Genomic DNA, 20772 nt, shown 5'->3' on the forward strand with positions numbered 1-20772 from the left:
AGCCCCCCTGGGGCTCTCTGCCCTCAGCATGGAGCCTGCTTTGGATCCTCTGCCCCTCCCCCCTCCCTGCCTCTCCCTTTCTCTCTTCCCTTCTCCTGTTCATGAGTTCTCTCTCTCTACTCACACTTTCTCTCAAAACTAAAAATAAACATTAAAAAAATTTACTATATTAAAATATATCTTTGCTAAAGACCTTCAAAAAAATCTAAATTGGTTGTGCTCTGGATACAGAACACAATAAGTGACCATTTCCAAAGTCAAGTTAATGTTTTAATGGTATTGCAGTTTTTAGGGGGGATTTTAGCCTATCACTCACTGTTTGTTTGCACATGGGTTGGTTATTTTTTAAGGTATCTCTAAAGTTTTTGAGAGTCAAGATAGTAGGAAACTTTAAAGTCCTTCCTCTACTACTAATTAGCTTTGAGCAAGATACTTGCCTTTACATTTTTCCCTTTTCTAAAATAAGAGTTTAGCTCTAGATGACCTCCTAGGTATCTCTCAAATATACAGTTGTGTCTTTGGTTCAGTATCATAATTAAAGAACATTCAGTGACTTAAAATCTTACATTTAAGTTGTGCTCAGTCATACTTTTTGATGGAGTTCTACAAAAGAACCAATGTTTGAGATTATTAAGCTTATATAATTATATTTTAAGTGATGATACAGTAAAGTGGGGTATATGAGTACCTACTGTATGCATATCCTTGTACTCTTTTAATGTATATTACTATATATTGTAAAAATGCATACATATTATGCACTGTCTGTACAAGTTTTCATGTCACTTGTGAAATACAAATTCTGTAGTTCACTCAAAAGCCCTAATAAAAAAGTTTTTGTAGGAAAAAGCTAAGGACAGGCAGTTACTCATGTGCCTTTTATAAACTCTGGATGTGAGTAAAAAAAAAAAATAATTGAGTACCAGGCAGCTATAAATTTTAATGGTAATAACACTTAGAAAGTGAGTACGTCCTTTCAGGAATCGGAATTGGATAATATGTGAATAAAGCAAACATTTAAAAAAAAGTAACTTTGAAACAAATTTAAGACAGCCCTTAGTTAAAGAAAGAGATAATTAATAAGTGGAGGTAGAAACTACTTAATGCATTTTTTAAAGTACTTGACATAGAAAAGTAGTATAGATCGAGTCATCTCAAGCATAATCTAGGGCAAAAGGTACTATGTATCTGAATGGTTCCATTCTTTGAATAGTTTGTAATCCCAGTGGATTTCTAAAGGAAATATAACTACTCTTATTACCTCTGTTTTATGTTCATCATGTAATTTTCTTATCTTCTCATTTTCTCAGTGAATAATCTATAAACCATTTTAAGCAAAAATAAGTCCATAAGTTTAATAATCTTCCAATCTTGGTGTTCATCAAAATAATTGTTATTTGTTGGAAGTATAGATGCGTGGACTCTCCTAAACCTGTTGAATCAGAATCTGCGAAATGTGGGGTTGTGCTATCAATCAATTCCCAGGTGGTTTTTAAGAACCTTGAGAACCAACCACTGTCCTAAGCAATAACTGGTACCAATTCTTGAGCCATTGTATCTACCATTACAAGTAAAAATTTAGAGTATTGATTTATAGGTAAATCTCCTGCTACTTTGATTTGTATGAATCATTTCATTAGGGTTCCTCTGTGAACTGATAAATCAGTATTTTTATTACACAAAGTTGGATGAACCAGACAGTCCGTTACAGTTGTCAGCATTTAACACTCCTTCAGATGTGAAGTTTATTTATTATCATTACTATTTTTACTTAAGTTAAAATGCATTTTTGGCTTCAGTTACTTGCCAGTTTTTAAGAAAGAAATTTTCCAGATTGTACTATCTCTTTAGGAATGTTCTATAAATATTTGTGTTCTGTTCAATGAAGTACAAATCCTGTGAATAATCTTGTTTTATTTTTTGGTAGGTATCTTGCCTATCAGAAAAAAAGGAAAATACAGGAACAAAATAATAATAGTACCCAAACTATGAGTTAGCTATTTTCATTGCTATTAATATAAATTTTTACTTAGTGTGCACCTGGGCAATCTGTTTTTTAACCACCTCTGAAGAGGTTCAGAAAAAACTTTATGAAGAGATAGACCAAGTTTTGGGGAAGGATCCCATTACTCCAGAGAAAATTGAGCAGCTCAGGTAAGAATACAATAAAAAGAAGAAGAGATGATTAAAAGGTAAATTTGAATTGGTTTAACTATCTTTTTTTTTTAATTTTTTAATTTTTTTAATGTTTATTATTTTTGAGAGAGAGAGAGTGTGAGTGTGAGCTGAGAAGGGACACAGAGAGAGGGAGACACAGAATCTGAAGCAGGCTCCAGGCTCTGAGCTGTCAGCACAGAGCAACGCAGAGCTTGAACTCACGAACTTCTTATTCTCACTAATAAGTTTAACCAGCTTATTTAAAGCTAATGATAATATCTGGGAAAGGTATATATTTTTATAGGACTTAGATAATTTAATTTGCTCTTTAAAATCATAAGATAGGGGTGCCTGGGTGGCTCAGTCGAGCATCCAACTTTTGATTTTGGCTCAACACTCGGTGTGGAGCCCACTTGTGATTCTCTCTCTTTCCCTCTGCCTCTCTCCCCCGCTCACACTCTCTCTCTTAAATAAAACAAAAATAAAAACCATAAGGTAGTTCTGGGAAACCTTTACATTAAACTGTATAAAATAGTATCATTGATGTTCAAATAAGTGGAACCTTAGTGATGGGAATGCAAAATGGTACAGTCCTGTTGGAAAACAATGTGGCAGTTAAACATACACTTAACCATATAGCCCCAAAATTCCCCAAGGCATTTACCCAAGAGAAACGAAAAACTATGTCCACACAGAGAACTTTATGCCAATTTAACAGCAATGTTATTCATGATAGCAAAAAGTAGAAGCAGTCCAGATGTTGATCAACTGGTAAATAGACAAATTGTGTTATCTTGAAATATTACCAAGTAGTAAAAAAATATATAATATATATACAACAATGTGGATAAATGTCATTCTATTAAGTGAAAGAAGTCAAACACATACAGTGTGCATACAATATGATTTCATTAAGGTGAAATTCTAGGAAAAGGAAAAAACTGTAGTGATAGAAAGTAGATCAGTGGTTGTCTGGGGCCAGGAATCGGGAGGGGATCAACTAGGAGGGAGAATGAGAAAAGTTTTTAGGGTGAGGGAACTGTTCTGTATTTTGCTTGTGGTTGTGGTTGACAGTTATACACAATGACTAAAGTTCATTAAATTGTACAGGTGAGATAGATGAATTTTTATATGTAAATAATACCTTAATTAAAAAGATTAAAAAAATTTGTTTTAATGTTTATTTATTTTTGAGAGAGACAGAGACAGAATGTGAGTGGGTTAGGGGCAGAGAGAGAGGGAGACACAGAAACAGAAGCAGGCTCCAGGCTCTAGGCTCTGAGCTGTCAGCATAGAGCCCATTGCGGGCTCGAACTCATGAACTGTGAGATCATGACCTGAGCCGAAGTCGGTCGCTCAACTGACTGAGCCACCCAGGCGCTCCTAAAAAGATTTTTTTTTAATAACAACTGTGACTGCTTGAGGTGTTGAAGTCTGAGTCTGGATAGCAGGTGACCAACCCTACCTTTGTATTTACCTCTTTTAACTATAGAAAAGAAGATAGGGAGACTTATCTTACAAATTCTTCAAAATGTTGGAAGTTTTATTACCTTAAATTTAACCCTTTCATTTTATTTTTTTTAATTTTTTGATGTTTATTTATTTCTGAGGGAGTAAGAGAGAGAGTGCAAGGGGAGAAGGGGCAGAGAGAGGGGCAGACCCAGAATCCAAAGGAGGCTCCAGGCTCTGAGCTGTCGGCCCAGAGCCCAATGTGGGGCTCGAACTCACGAACCATGAGATCATGACCTGAGCTGAAGTCACACGCTTAACTTACTGAGCCATCTAGGCTCCTCATAACCTTTCATTTTGAAAGTAATACATAATTGTCTTTTGAAGTTTTTATAATACAGAAGTGTATGAAGTAGAAGGTGAAGGTTTTTTGTAAGTGTACCCTTAAGAGATAACAACTGTTAACTATTTTTACTATTTTTCCAGCTTTTTCTGTGCATATATACATATATATTTAAAATAAAAAATTTCAAAATATTTTAAAATATAAATCTTCTGTAAATTTAATTTTTTCTCTAAATATTTTATGGACAGTGTTTTTATATATGTATAACTCCACCACATCCAATCAGTTATTAGGTTTGTTGTTTGTACTTTCCAAACATATTTTAGTTGGAAGTTTGATTTTAATTCTTTTCATCGCCCCCACTCTATTCAGACCACCATCAACTTGCGTGGGATATTTCAACAGCCTTGGATCTTGGTCCCCTCCAGTCCATTTTCCAAGTTGCTACTGGAGGCTGTGACTACACACTGTAAACACTGGGTGCTTTAAACATACAGATAACCTAGGACCAATTCTATACCAACAATCTCCAGGCATCAGTTTTCAAAAGCTTCTCAGATAATTCTAATGTTGAGAATTACTGTGCTAGTGATTTTTCTATACCTAGGGAGTCAGCATCTGGGCAGATGACTCCCTAATTTAAAAGCCTTCAGTGACTTCTGGTTGCCCCTAAGATAACATTTAAACTCACCAGTGTAGCTTATGAGGCATTCTAAGAGCTGGGCTTTGTATTCTTCTCCCATCTTTTCTCTTATTATTTGTACCTTTTCATATCTAGGATTTAGCTATACTAACATTCTTTTGTTTCTGCAAAGCTGCAGTAGTCTTTCTTATCTTCTGGCTTTTGCAGACTACTCCTTTGTCTAGATTCCCTCTTCCTTTGTCTTCTAGCTAACGCCTTTTTTTTTTTTTTTTTTTTTTTTTTTTTTTTTCCAGCAGGTCTCAGCCTAAAATGCTTATTTCTCTGCAAAGTCCTTTCTTTAGTTAGGTGCTCCTGCTATGCCATATGTTATCCAAATCCCTGAACTTCCTTTATCATAACCATTAGTATGCTTTTTAAATTGTCATCCTTCTCTTTCCCTACCTCCTTCTCTTTCCCTACCAACTAGACTTTGATTCCCTTTGTGGGTATCTGTCTTGTTCACTGTTGTAGTTCAGTATCTAACATGGTGCTTCTAATGTAGTAGGTACCTAATAAATACTTGTTCAAAGAGGAAAGGAAGGATTTGGCTCCTTTGTTTTTGTTGTTTTTAGACATTATAAACAGCCAACTTTCCTACACTTGTATTTTTGTTAATATTTCCAATTGTTTCTATTAATAAAGTCCTAGAAGTGAGATTATTATTGAAGGATATATACAGTAACATAGTATTTACGATAAGGGGCTGTGGACTAAGACAGACCTAGGTTTGAATTCTGTTGACACCACTTCCCTGCTGTGTTGATCTTAAATAATTGCCTCATTTTATGGGTCGCCTGGGTGGCTCAGTCTGTTGGGCATCCCACTTCGGCTCAGGTCATGATCTGTGGTTTATGGGTTCCAGCCCCACATTGCGCTCTTTGCTGACAGCTCAGAGCCTGGAGCCTGCTTTGGATTCTGTGTCTCCCTCTCTCTCTGCCCCTCCCTTGCACTCTGTCTCTCTCTCTCTCTCTCTCAATAAAAAAAAAATCAAAAAAACTAAAAAAAAATTGCCTCATTTCTAAAAATCTGTAAAATTAAAATAATAATAGCTGGGCGCCTGGGTGGCGCAGTCGGTTAAGCGTCCGACTTCAGCCAGGTCACGATCTCGCGGTCCGTGAGTTCGAGCCCCGCGTCGGGCTCTGGGCTGATGGCTCAGAGCCTGGAGCCTGTTTCTGATTCTGTGTCTCCCTCTCTCTCTCTCTGCCCCTCCCCTGTTCATGCTCTGTCTCTCTCTGTCCCAAAAATAAATAAACGTTGAAAAAAAAATAAATAAAAAAATAAATAAAATAATAATAGCATCCATGAGGTTTAAATAAGGATTAAGTGAGATGGTGCATAGAGAATATTTAATAGAACTGGCTTATGATAAGATTTCAATACATTTTAGCTTTTATTCTAATTGTGTTGTACACTTAGTATTTCTATACATTGCCAAATTATCCTTCAGAAAGGGTGTACCAATTTATATTTCCAACAACTGGATATAAATGTCTTTTCCCCATTTAAAAAACATATTTATTTTTGAGAGAGAGCGCAAGCCAGGGAGGGGCAGAGAGAGAGAGGAAGAAAGATGATCCTGAGTAGGCTCTGCACTGATAGTAGTGAGCCTGATATGGGGCTTGAATTCATGAACCCTGAGATCATGACCTGAGCGAAAGTCAACCCACTGAGCCACCCAGACACCCCTCTTTTCCCCATTTTTTATTAGTATTGTCTAATGTCATTCTATTTCATCTTTGCTGATCTGTCAAGTAAGAAAAAAGTTGCTATAGGGGTGCCTGGGTGGCTCAGTTGGTTAAACATCCGACTTTGGCTCAGGTCATGATCTCACGGTCTGTGAGTTTGAGCCCCACGTCAGGCTCTGTGCTGGCAGCCCAGAGCCTGGAGCCTGCTTTGGATTCTGTGTCTCCCTCTCTCTCTCTCTCTCTCTACCCCTCCCCCACTCATGCTCTGTCTCTGTGTCTCGAAAATGAATAAACGTTAAAAACTTTTTTTAATTTGCTATAATTGGCAATTTTTCCACCATTAAAGAGGTTGAGTATCACTTCATATGTTTGCAGGACATTTGTATTTTGTTGTATGTGAATTACTTTTTTATGTTTGTCCATATTTCTGTCAGGGTGTTTGATGATTTTCATTATCTATTTTTATTTTTATTTTTATTTTATAAATTTTTATTTTTTAGGGAGAAAGAGATAGAGAGCGAGCGAGCACGAGCTGGGGTGGGGCAGAGGAAGAGAAAGAATCTCAAGCAGGTTCCATGCCCAGTGCAGAGCCCCAATTGGGGCTCTATCTCATGACCATGAGATCATGACTCCAGCTGAAGTCAGGCATCGGACACTTAACTGAGTGAGCCACCTAGATGCCCCAATAATTATGGATTTTTAAAGAGCTGTTATGCATTGTGATAATATTTTTCCTAGTTGTTTTTCAGTTGTACTTACAATTGCAAATATGTTACATTTTCATACTTGGATTATTTGTATTTTTCTTTATGATTTCTGTCGTGTCAATATTTTTATTTTTATTTTATTTTAAAAATAAAGGATTTTTGCACTCAAATATAAAAATAACTGTTTTGAGTTTTCTTCTGGTACTTTTAAAGTTGTTTTCATTTGTTTAATTTTATACCTACCTGGACTTTATATACCTCTAATACATAACTTATTTTAAAACACATTAGAGGGGCGCCTGGGTGGCGCAGTCGGTTAAGCGTCCGACTTCAGCCAGGTCACGATCTCGCGGTCCGTGAGTTCGAGCCCCGCGTCAGGTTCTGGGCTGATGGCTCAGAGCCTGGAGCCTGTTTCCGATTCTGTGTCTCCCTCTCTCTCTGCCCCTCCCCCATTCATGCTCTGTCTCTCTCTGTCCCAAAAATAAATAAAAACGTTGAAAAATGAAAAAAAAAAACCAACACATTAGAATTATGATGTGACTATTTCAAATTTGGAAGATTATTAAAGTTGTTGAATGACATTTTAAAATGTATGTACATTTCAAACTGCCTCTCCCAGAGTAAAAATCTGTAAAAATTTTTTTTTAAACAGATATTGCCGGCAAGTACTTTGTGAAACAGTTCGGACTGCCAGACTGACTCCAGTTTCTGCCCGGCTTCAAGATATTGAAGGAAAGGTTGACAAATTTATTATTCCTAGAGAGGTAGGAAATATTTGTTATACTTACTAACTCATCTAGTTGTTCTTTTCAACTCTTTTAGTGTGTATTTTTAAATTGTATTGTCTAAAATGTCCAATAAATTATACCTGTTATTAAATCAAAGACACGGGGTACCTGGGTGGCTCAGTCGGTTAAGTGTCTGACTTTGGTTCAGGTCATGATCTCATGGTTCGTGGGTTCAAGCCCCATGTTGGGCTCTGCACTCACAGTGTTAACCATGCTTGGGATTCTTTCTCTCTGTCCTACTCTCTGCCCTTCCCCCACTTGTGCTCACTCACTCTTTCAAAATAAATAAACTTAAATAAAATAAATGAAGGACACAGTTTTTTTAAATAATAATAACATATGCTGTTTTAAAGTCTAAATAATTCAAAGGCTTCCTTCCTCATGTGTGCTACTATTAATACTAAAGTATTTTTGTAGATCTTTTTCTATGTATGTATATTCCTCTGTGTAATATACATATATGTATTTATTGTAAAAACTGAATTTATATGTGAAAGGTTGTTTTTCATATATCCTTCATTAATTTGCTTCTTTAATTAAGTGTATCATGACTATTAGTATAACTGGTGTTTAATACAGATCCAACTCACTATTTTTAATGGATGTAGAGTATTCATTCCATTGTATGAGTGTGTTATGTAGTTTATTTAAGCAGTCTCCATTGGTTGAAATTTAGATTGACATCATTTGTTTTGTTATTACAAACTGTATACTTGTATAGGTATTGAGTAGAGAGAGCCTTAGAAATAAGAGTTTTGGGGTCAAACTGCTTATGTATATTAAATTTAAGTTGCCCTCTAAAAACCAGTTTATATTTTTAGCAACAGTGTATGAGAATGCTTTTTCTCTCCATATCCTTACCACTTCAGGATTTATGAACTTTTTACACATTTCTTATATGACATACTATATCATTATTTTAATTTGCTTTTCCCTGATCATTGGAATGATTGAGCAGCTTTTCATGCATATTTAACAGTTTGTATTTCTTCTTTTGTGAATTACGTGCTTCTAACTTACTCTTTCTTCTAGTAAGCTTAAATGTCTTTTTGTGTATTGTACATACTAATTGTCAATTATATGGGAAATGTGTTTTTCTTATTATTTTATTTATTAAACACTTATTATGTGTTTCTTATTATTTATCTTTCACTGGTGATTTTGGTCTGTTTTGTTTTGTTTTAACTGGATGCAGGTTTTAAATTTTCATAGTTAAATCTGTTATTCCTTTATGACTTCCAGATTTTGACAAACTTAGGGAGGCCTTCCCCACTATAAAATCATCAAAATAATGGCCTGTGTTTTCTTCTTTTACTTTCTATTTTTATTCTGTATTCATTATCTGTATTAAAAGAGCATTTAGGATGAGTCGGCTTTCTGGCAGTCACTTCATCTCTGTTAGACCTTTACTAACTAGAGTAATTTTTTTTTTTTGCAGACTCTTGTTCTTTATGCCCTTGGTGTGGTACTTCAGGATCCCAGTACTTGGCCATTACCACACAAGTATGAAATATCTTTTTTTATCCTTGTGATTATTGATTCTCATGTGTTTGCATGTTTTGCATTCCTTTTCTAAATTTTGAGGAGAAAATTTAATATGTGACAGTGATATAACATAAGAAAGCCACTGCTTTCTCTTTATATATTCTGTTCACTATTTCATTCATGAATCTGCTATCTGTTTCTCTTTGTCTCTCCTATTATCACTTTTTTTAAGGTTTGTTTATTTATTGAGAGAGAAAGAGAACGCTAGTGTGAGCAGGAGGAAGGGCAAAGAGAGAGGAGGGAGAGAATCTTAAGCGATCTCCATGATCAGCATGGAGTTTGACACGGGGCTTGGTTCCACAACCCTGGGATTGTGACCTAAGCGAATTTATCTATCTATCTATCTATCTATCTATCTATCTGTTTATTTAACGTTTATTTATTTTTGAGACAGAGAGACAGAGCATGAACGGGGGAGGGTCAGGGAGAGGGAGACACAGAATCTGAAACAGGCTCCAGGCTCTGAGCTGTCAGCACAGAGCCCGACGCGGGGCTTGAACTCACTGACCGCGAGATCATGACCTGAGCCAAAAGGCCGCTTAACCGACTGAGCCACCCAGGCGCCCCTCTAAGCGAATTTAAAGAGTTGGACACTTAAGTGACTGAGCCACCCAGGTGTCCCTAAATCTAATGCTCTTGAGGTCAACGTAATATGTTTCCTATCGTTTTAGAACTGCATAGTATTCTATTATATGAATATACCAGAGTTGTTCAACCTTTCACCCACTGGAGAACATTTGGGTTGTTTTGGTAATGAAGCTGCTTTGAACATTCATGTAAGGGTTTTTGTGTGAACATAAGGCTTCATTTCCTTGGGATAAATGCCCAAGAGTGCAATTGCTGGGTCATATGACTAGTGCATGTTTAGTTTTGTAAGAAACTGCCAGGCTATTTTTCAGGGATTCTCAGTAGTTCATTATGGTTTTTAGAAGTTTTCTTTTTGAGTAACTGATGTTAACACATTCTCCCTATAGAAAAATGTCTGGATATGATTTATTTATAAAAATAAATGCATAGAAATACATTATTACTGTTACCATATTGGCAATATGTCAGAGCAAGAAAATCTGGGTCAAATTCTATGATTTTAATGGACAATAATGTAAATACTACTCTATAGTAAAGGATGAAATACTATCAACTTTAAAAACCAGACTATTACAAAATTCTCAGCTGAAAAGAATGAAGACAAATGTCAAAACCTCAGTGTGGACTGGGACCAAATGGTGACATAGCAGGCTCCTGAATTTCCCTCCAGAAACATGGCAGCACTCAATGTTGCCATGCATGGAGCAAATCCCTCCGAGAGAAATCCAGAAACTAGCTTAGTGACTCCAACACAATGGGGCAAATGAGAAAATATCCACATTAAAACGTGTAGGAAAGGATGAGGCACACTCTTACCATAAACCTACCCCCAGCACAGTGCCATATAATTGGGAGGGAACCCCCAACTGCCAGCTTCTCCCTGAGGATCAAAGGGTTTGGACTGTACTCTTACTGCCCCAAATTGAAGACTCTCACCTGAGATTTGGGTTTCCAAAACATGTAGCTCTAAAAGCCACCAGGGCTTGTGTTGATGAGTCCCACAGGCTTATACCACAGAAGCAGGCTCCCCCCCCACCTCCAAGAAACAATTCTTAATGGTGCACAATGGGAGCATAGCACTTGCTGTGGCTTTTCCTCTAGGGCTCAGCACAGAGGAAGGAGTTTGACTGGAAATTTTAGAAGCTGCTGCCTGAGGGTCTAGCTTTTAGTTAGCACACATCTCCCTGTAATGGCCATGATCCTTCCTGAAACCTAGGGGAGCAAGTGGGCATGACCTAACCCCACTTCCAATTCACCCCAACAATAAAACCACGTCAGAGGACTCTCCCTTAGCACACATTTAGTGGCCTAACTTTTATAGCTGCTATCTGAGGGATATGCCCCAAATTACCTGTGATAGCTTGGGTTCTTGTATTCATAATTTACATAGGATAATAGCAAACAAAGAAGTAGTTGTTAATAGGCATGCAGGTACTTACTGTGGCTAGCTCCCAGAGTTCAATCCAAAGGAAGCGGGCAAATGCCCATATTTCAGTCTTTATCTGGAAGGGGTTTGACTGCTTTCACATTGACAAAGTGTGATCCATAATCAAAATACCAATATTATTTTACACAGAACTAGAACAAGTAATCTTAAAACTTGTATGAAATGACAAAAGGCCTCGAGTAGCCAAAGAATATAATTCAATATAATAAAGTCCATATAGGACAGACCCACAGCCCACATCATCCTCAGTGGTGAAGAACAGAAAGCTTTCCCTCTAAGATCAAGAACAAGACAGGGGCACCTGGGTGGCTCAGTCGGTTAAGCATCTGACTTCAGGTCAGATCATGATCTCATGGCTCATGAGTTCGAGCCCCACATCAGACTCTGTGCTGACAGCTCAGAGCCTGGAGCCTGCTTCATATTCTGTGTCTCCCTCTCTCTGCCTCTTTCCCACTCACGCTCTGTCTCTTTCTCTCAAAAATAAATAAACATTAAAAAAACAAAGCAAACAGAGATGTTCAGTCTCACCACTTATATTCAATATAGTACTGGAAGCCCTAGCCACAGCAGTCAGACAAGAAAAATAAATAAAAGGCATCCAAATTGGTAAGGAAGAAATAAAACTCTTGCTATTTGCACATCTCATGATATTATATATAGAAAACCCTAAACACTCCATCAAAAAACTACTAGAACTAATAAATTCAGTAAAGCTTCAGGATACAAAATTAATATACAGAAATCTGTAGCATTTCTGTACACTAATAATGAACTACCAGAAAGAGAAATTAAGAAAACAATCCGATTTACAATTACATTAAAAAAAACAAAAAACAAAACTAAAACCTAGGGATAAATTTAACCAAGGATTGAAGGACCTATGCTCTGAAAACTATAAGACACTAATGAAGGAAATTGAAGATATATAAATAGGTGTATCATGCCCATGGACTGGAAGAATACTGTTAAAATGCCTATACTACCCAAAGCAATCTAATTCAATTGAATACCTATCAAAATACCAGTAGTGGGACACCTGGCTGGCTTGGTCAGTGGTGTGTGCGGCTCTTAATCTCGTGGTTGTGAGTTCAATCCCCATGTGGGGTGTGGAGATTACTTTAAAAAAATCTTTACAAAGCGGGGTGCCTAGGTGGCTCTCTGGGTTGAGCATCTGACTTCAGCTCAGGTCATGATATCATGGTCTGTGGGTTTGAGCCTCCTTTTGGGCTCTGTGCTAGCAGCTCAGAGCCTATAGCCTGCTTTGGATTCTGTGTCTCCCTCTTTCTTTCTGCTCCTTCTCCACTCACAGTCTCTCTTGCTCTCTCAAAAAATAAACATTAAAAACAATTTTTTTGGGGGCGCCTGGGTGGCGCAGTCGGTTAAACGTCCGACTTCAGCCAGGTCACGATCTCACCGTCTGTGAGTTCGAGCCCCGCGTCGGGCTCTGGGATGATGGCTCAGAGCCTGGAGCCTGTTTCTGATTCTGTGTCTCCCTCTCTCTCTGCCCCTCCCCCGTTCATGCTCTGTCTCTCTCTGTCCCAAAAATAAATAAACGTTGAAAAAAAAATTAAAAAAAAAAAAATAATAATAATAAAAAATAAAAACAATTTTTTTTATTCTTGAAAAAAATACCAGTAGTGTTTTTCACAGAACTAGAATAGATAATCCTAAAAGTTGTATGGAATGATGAATAGCCAAAATAGCCAAAGCAGTCTTAAGAAAGAAGACGAAGCTATAGGTATTACAATCCCAGATTTGAAGTTACAACAAAGTTGTAATAATCAAAACAGTATGATACTGGCACAAAAATAGGCACATTGATCAATGGAACAAAATTGGAGGTAGAAATAAACTCATACTTATGTGGTCAATTAATCTACAATAAAGGAGGTAAGAATACCCACAGTGGGGAAAGATAGTCTCTTCAATAAATGATGTTGGGAAAACTGGACAGCTATATGCAAAACAATGAAACTGGACCACTTTCTAACATTTTTTTTAACGTTTATTCATTTTTGAGAGACAGAGCGTGAGTGCGGGATGGACAAAGAGAGAGGGAGACACAGAACCTGAAGCAGGCTCTAGCCTCTGAGCTGTCAGCACAGAGCCTGATGCGGGGCTCGAACTCGTGAACGGCAAGATCATGACCTGAGCCGAAGTAGGACCCTTAGCTGACTGAGCCACCCAGGTGTCCCAAAACTGGACCACTTTCTTATACCATACACAAAAATAACTCAAAATGGATTAAGGAACTAAATATGAGACCTGAAACCATAAAAGTTCTAGAAGAGAGACAGGCAGTAATTTCTCTGAAATTGGTTGTAGCAGGTCCTCCTAGATATGTCTTCTGAGGTGAGGGAAACAAAAACAAAAGTAAAATATTGGGACTACATCAAAATAAAAAACTTCTGCACAGCAAAGGAAACAACCAACAAACTAAAAGCCTACTGAATGGGAGAAGATATTTGCCAATAACATATCTGATAAAGAGTTAGTATCCAAAATATGTAAAGAACTTCTACAACTCAACACTCAAAACCCAAATAACCAACAAATGGGCAGAAGGGGCACTTGGGTGGCTCAGTTGGTTAAGTATGCAACTCTTGATTTCGGTTCAGGACATGACCTCAACGGTTTGTGAGACCAAGTCCCAGGTCAGTCTCCTGTGCTGACAGTGCAGAGCCTGCTTGGGATTCTGTCCCTCTCTCTCTCTCTCTCTCTCTCTGCCCCTCACCCCGCTCACACTCTCTGTCTCTCAATATAAACATTAAAAAAATAATTAAAAAAAAAAATTTTAAATGGGCAGAAGAAATGAACAGATATTTCCCCAACAAGACATACAGATGACCAACAGACACATGAAAAGATGTTTAACATTATTCATCCTAAGGAAATGCAAATCAAAACCCACAATGAGATATCACCTTACACCTGTCAGGATGGTGGAAACCAAAAACTCAAGAAACATCATGTGTTGGCAAGGATGTGGAGAAGAAAAAAAACCCTCTTGCACTGTTGTTGGTACTGTAAACTGGTACAGCCACTGTGGAAGACAACATGGAGGTTCCTCAAAAGATTAAAAAAGGAACTAAATACCCTATGATCCAGTAATTCCACTACTGGGTACTTACCCAAAGAATACAAAAATACTAATTCAGGGGGATACATGTATTCCTGTGTTTATAGCAGCATTATTTACAATAACCAATGTATGGAAGCAGCACAAGTGTCCATCAATAGATGAATAGATAAAGAAGATGTGGTATAGATTGGAGGAGCCAAGATGGTGGAACAGCATGGAAGTTTTTTGTGTGTCTTGTGTCCATGAAATACAGACAGACCAACACTAAACCATCCTGCACACCTAGAAAACTGATTGGATGATTAACACAACAATCTGCACAACCTGAAGCACAGAATTCAGCAGGAATTCACCCCAAAGGAGCTCAAAGAAATGACAGCCAGGGATTTAACCAACACAGGTATAAGCAAGATGTCTGAACCAGAATTTAGAATCAAGGTAATAAGAATACTAGCCGGAGTCAAAAATAGATTAGAATCCCTTTCTGCAGAGATAAAAGAAGTAAAAACTAGTCAGAATGAAATAAAAAATGCTATAACTGAGCTGCAGTCACAGATGGATGCCACAGCAGCAAGGCTGGATGAGGCAGAACAGAGACTCAGCTATACAGAGGACAAACTTATAGAGAATAATGAAGCAGGAAAAAAAGGGAGATTAAGGCAAAAGACCACGATTTAAGAATCAGAGAAATCAGTGACTCATTAAAAAGGAACAACATCAGAATCATAGGGGTCCCAGAAGAGGAAGAGACAGAAATGGGGGTAGAAGGGTTATGTGAGCAAATCATAACAGAAAACTTTCCTAACCTGGGGAAAGACACAGACATCAAAATCCAGGAAGCACAGAGGACCCCCATTAGATTCAACAAAAATCGACCATCAACAAGGCATATCACAAAATACCATATCACAAAAGTCAAATTCACAAAATACTCAGGCAAGGAGAGAATCATGAAAGCAGTAAGGGGAAAAAATTCCCTAACCTACAAGGGAAGACAGATCAGGTTTGCAGCAGACCTACCCACAGAAACTTGGCAGGCCAGAAAGGAGTGGCAGGATATATTCAATGTGCTGAGTCAGAAAAATATGCAGCCAAGAATTCTTTATCCAGCAAGGCTGTTATTCAAAATAGAAGAGATAAAAAGTTTCCCGGACAAAAATTAAAGGAGTTTGTGACCACTAAACCGGCCCTGCAAGAAATTTTAAGGGGGACTCTCTGAGGGGAGAAAAGATGAAAAGATAAATACATACATGCATGCATACATACATACATACCAAAAGCAACAAAGATTAGAAAGGACCAGAGAACACCACCAGAAACTCCAACTCTACAAGCATCATAAATGGCAATAAATTCATATCTTTCAGTAGTCACTGTAAACATCAATGGACTCAATGCTCCAATCAAAAGACATAGGGTAACAGAATGGATAAAACAAGATCCATCTATTTGCAGTTTACAAGAGACCCACTTTAGACCTAAAGACACCTTCAGATTGAAGATAAGGGGATGGAGAAGCATCTATCATGCTAATAGTCAACAAAAGAAAACTGGAGTAGCCATACTTATATCAGACAATCTAGACGTTAAAATAAAGACTGTATCAAGAGATGCAGAAGGGCATTTTATCATAATTAAGGGGTCTATCCACCAAGAAGACCTAACAATTGTAAACATTTATGTGCCAAATGTGGGAGTACCCAAATATATAAATCAATCACAAACATAAAGAAACTCATCAATAGTAATACCATAAAAGTAGGAGACTTTAACACCCCACTCACAGCAATGGACAGATCATCTAATCAAAAAATCAACAAGGAGGGGTGCCTGGGTGGCTCAGTCGGTTGAGCATCTGACTTTGGCTCAGGTCATGATCTCGTGGTCCGTGAGTTCGAGCCCCACGTCGGGCTCTGTGCTGACAGCTCAGAGCCTGGAGCCTGTTTCAGATTCTGTGTCTCCCTCTCTCTGACCCTCCCCCATTCATGCTCTGTCTCTCTCTGTCTCAAAAATAAATAAACGTTAAAAAAAAAATTAAAAAAAAAATCAACAAGGAAACAATTTCTTTGAATGACACACTGGACCAGATGGACTTAACAGATACATTCAGAACATTTCATCCTCAAGCAGCAGAATATACATTCTTCTCCTGTGCACATGGAACATTCTCCAGAATAGAACATATACTAGAACACAAATCAGCCCTAAGTAAGTACAAAAAGATCAAGATCATACCATGCATATTTTCAGACCACAACGCTATGAAACTCGAAATCAACCACAAGAAAAAAATTGGAAAGGTAACAAATACTTGGAGTCTGAAGAACATGCTACTAAAGAATGAATGGGCTAACCAAAGCAGTTAAAGAGGAAATTAAAAAGTACATGGAAGTCAATTAAAATGATAACATTACAACCCAAAACCTCTGGTACGCAGCAAAGGCGGTCATAAGAGGAAAGTATGTAGCAATCCAGGCCTTCCTAAAGACAGAAGAAAGATCTCAAATTCACAACCTAACCTTATGCCTTAAGGAGCTGGAAAAAGAACAGTAAATAAAACCCCAAACCAGTAGAAGACAGGAAATAAACATTAGAGCAGAAATTAATGTCATCGAAACCAAAAAACCAGTAGAACAGATCAATGAAACCAGAAGCTGGTTCTTGGAAAGAATTAATAAAATTGATAAACCACTAGCCAGTTTGTTCAAAAACAAAAAGGAAAGGACCCAAATAAAATCAAGAATGGAAGAGGAGAGATCACAACCAACACAGCAGAAATAAAAACAATAATAAGAGAATATTATGAGCAATTATATGCCAATAAAATGGGCAATCTAGAAGAAATGGACAAATGCCTAGAAACATATACACTACCAAAACTGAAACGGAAGAAATTGCAAATTTGAACAGACCTATAACCAGTAAGGAAATCGAATCAGTAATCAAAAATCTGCCAAAAAACAAGAGTCCAGGGCCAGATGGCTTTCCAGGGGAATTCTACCAAACATTTAAGGAAGAGTTAACACCTACTCTCTTGAAGGCGTTCCAAAAAATAGAAATGGAAGGAAAACTTCCAAGCTCTTTCTATGAAGCCAGCATTACCTTGATTCCAAAAGCAGACAAAGACCCCACTGAAAAGGAGAACTACAGACCAATTTCCCTGCTGAACATGGATGCAGAAATCCTCAACAAGATATTAGCCAACCGGATCCAACACTACATTAAAAAAATTATCCACCATGAGCAAGTGGGATATACCTGGGCTGCAGGGCTGGTTCAATATCTGCAAAATAAGTAACGTGATTCATCACATCAATAAAAGAAAGGACAAGAACCACATGATCCTCTCAATAGATGCAAGGAAGCATTTGACAAAATACAGCATCCTTTCTTGATAAGGACCCTCAAGAAAGTAGGGATAGAAGGAGCATACCTCAAGATCATAAAAGCCATATATGAAAGACCCAAACGCTAATATCATCCTCAATGGGGAAAGAGGGAGAGCTTTCCCGCTAAGGTCAAGAATAAGACAGGGATGTCCACTCTCGCCACTGTTATCCAACATAGTATTGGAAGTCTTAGCCTCTGCAATCACACAACACAAAGAAATAAAAGGCGTCCAAATCGGCTAGGAGGAGGTCAAACTTTGACTCTTCGCAGATGACATGATACTCTATACGGGAAACCCTAAAGATTCCACTGAAAAACTGCTAGAACTGATTTGTTAATTCAGCAAAGTTGCAGGATATAAAATCAATGCACAGAAATAGGTTGCATTCCTATATACCAACAGTGAAGCGACAGAGAAATCAAGAAATCGATCCCATGTACAGTTACACCAAAAACCATAAAATACCTAGGAATAAATCTAACCAAAGAGGTGCAAAATCTATGCACTGAAAACTATAGAAAGCCTAGGAAAGAAATTGAAGAAGACAAAAAAAAAAAAAAAAAAATGGAGATTCCATGCTCCTGGATAAGAAGAACAAGTGTTGTTAAAATGTCGATACTACCCAAAGCAATCTACATATTCAATGCAATCCCTATCAAAATAACACCAGCATTCTTCACAGAGCTAGAACAAATGATCCTACAATTTGTATGGAACCAGAAAAGACCCTGAATAGCCAAAGCAATCTTGAAAAAGGAAACCAAAGCAGGAGGCATCACAATCCCGGACTTCAGGCAGTACTACAAAGCTGTAATCAAGACAGTATGGTACCGGCACAAGAACAGACACTCAGATCAATGGAACAGAATAGAGAATCCAGAAATGGACCCACAAACGTATGGCCAACTAATCTTTGACAAAGCAGGAAAGAATAGCCAATGGAATAAAGACAGCCTCTTCAGCAAGAGGTGCTGGGAAAACTGGACAGCGACATGCAGAAGAATGAACCTGGACCACTTTCTTACACCATACACAAAAATAAACTCAAAATGGATGAAAGACCTCAATGGAAGACAGGAAGCCATCAAAATCCTCGAGGAGAAAGCAGGCAAAAACCTCTTTGATCTTGCCCGCAGCAACTTCTTACTCAACACGTCTCCTCCGGAAGCAAGGGAAACAAAAGCAAAAATGAACTACTGGGATCTCATCAAAATAAAAAGCTTCTTTCTGCACAGCAAAGGAAACAATCAGCAAAACCAAAAGGCAACTGACAGAATGGGAGAAGATATTTGCAAATGACCTATCAGATAAAGGGTTAGTATCCAAAATCTACAAAGAACTTATCAAACTCAACACCCAAAAAACAAATAATCCAGTGAAGAAATGAGCAAAAGATCTGAATAGACACTTCTCCAAAGAAGACATCCAGGTGGCCAACCAACACATGAAAAAATGCTCAACATCACTCATCATCAGGGAAATACAAATCAAAACCACAATGAGATACCACCTCACACCTGTCAGAATGACTAAGATCAACAACTCAGGCAACAACAGATGTTGGCAAGGATGCGGACAAAGAGGATCTCTTTTGCATTGTTGGTGGCAGTGCAAGCTGGTGCAGCCAGTCTGGAAAACAGTATGGAGGTTCCTCAGAAAACTAAAAATAGAACTCCCCTAGGACCCAGCAATTGCACTACTAGGCATTTATCCAAGGGATACAGGTGTGCTGTTTCAGAAGGACACATGCACCCCATGTTTATAGCAGCACTATCCACAATAGCCAAAATATGGAAAGAGCCCAAATGTCCCTTGATGGATGAATGGACAAAGAAAATGTGTTATATATATACAATGGATTATTACTCGGCAATCAAAAAGAATGAAATCTTGCCATTTGCAACTACGTGGTTGGAACTCCAGGGTATTATGCTAAGTGAAATTAGTCAGAGAAAAAGAAAAATTATATGACTTCACTCATATGAGGACTTTAAGAGACAAAACAGATGAACATAAGGGAAGGGAAACAAAAATAATATAAAAATATGGAGGGGGACAAAACAGAAGAGACTCATAAATATGGAGAACAAACTGAGGGCTACTGGAGGAGTTGTGGGAAGAGGGGTGGGCTAAATGCATAAGGGTCACTAAGGAATCTACTCCTGAAATCATTGGTGCACTATATGTAACTAATGTGGATGTAAATTAAAAAAAAAAAAAAAAGAAGAAGATGTGATAATACCCAACCATAAAAAGAACAAAATCTTGCCATTTGCAACAACGTGGATGGATCTAGAAAGTATAATGCTAAGTGAAATAAGTCAGCCAGAGGGAGACATACAGTATACACTCATATGTGGAATTTAAGAAACAAAACGAACAAAGGAGAAGAAAAAGAGACCAACCAAAAACTAGAGTTTTCTTTTTTGTTTTTTTTGTTTTGTTTTTTGAGAGAGACAGAGTGTGAGCAGGGGAAGGGAAGACAGGCAGACACAGAATCTAAAGCAGGCTTCAGGCTCTGAGCTGTCAGCACAGAGCCAGATGCAGGGATCGAACTCAGGAACTGTGAGATCATGACCTGAGTTGAAGTCAGACACTCAACCGAGCCACCCAGTCACCCTCAATAACTAGACTCTTAACTGTAGAGAACCAACAGATTTTTACCAGAGGGAAGGTGAGGGGGATGGGTGAAATAGATGAAGGGGATTAATAGTACACTTACCTTGATCAGCACTATGTAATATATGGAGTTGTTGAATCACTGTATTGTACACCTGAAACTATTATAATACTGTATATTAACTACACTGAATTAAAATTTTAAATTTATATTTAAAAATTATTTAATAAATGAAATTAACAGTCCTTTAGTTTTCGTAAAGAAAAGATATATGCACTCCTATGT

General features: G+C 37.7%; 1 protein-coding gene across 3 annotated transcripts in view; it reads left to right on the forward strand.

The window, feature by feature from the left end:
- Positions 1-20772, forward strand: part of CYP20A1 (cytochrome P450 family 20 subfamily A member 1) — a 75725-nt gene that overhangs the window by 48488 nt on the left and 6465 nt on the right. For all 3 annotated transcript variants that reach the window (XM_040475906.1, XM_040475907.1, XM_040475908.1), the window contains 3 exons: positions 2034-2154; positions 7679-7790; positions 9253-9317. In XM_040475906.1, coding sequence (XP_040331840.1) covers positions 2034-2154; positions 7679-7790; positions 9253-9317 — 298 coding nt within the window. The remainder of the gene's footprint in view (positions 1-2033; positions 2155-7678; positions 7791-9252; positions 9318-20772) is intronic.

Source organism: Herpailurus yagouaroundi, unplaced genomic scaffold, assembly GCF_014898765.1.
Source record: "Herpailurus yagouaroundi ecotype Mexico unplaced genomic scaffold, PumYag 140, whole genome shotgun sequence".
NCBI lineage: Eukaryota > Metazoa > Chordata > Mammalia > Carnivora > Felidae > Herpailurus > Herpailurus yagouaroundi.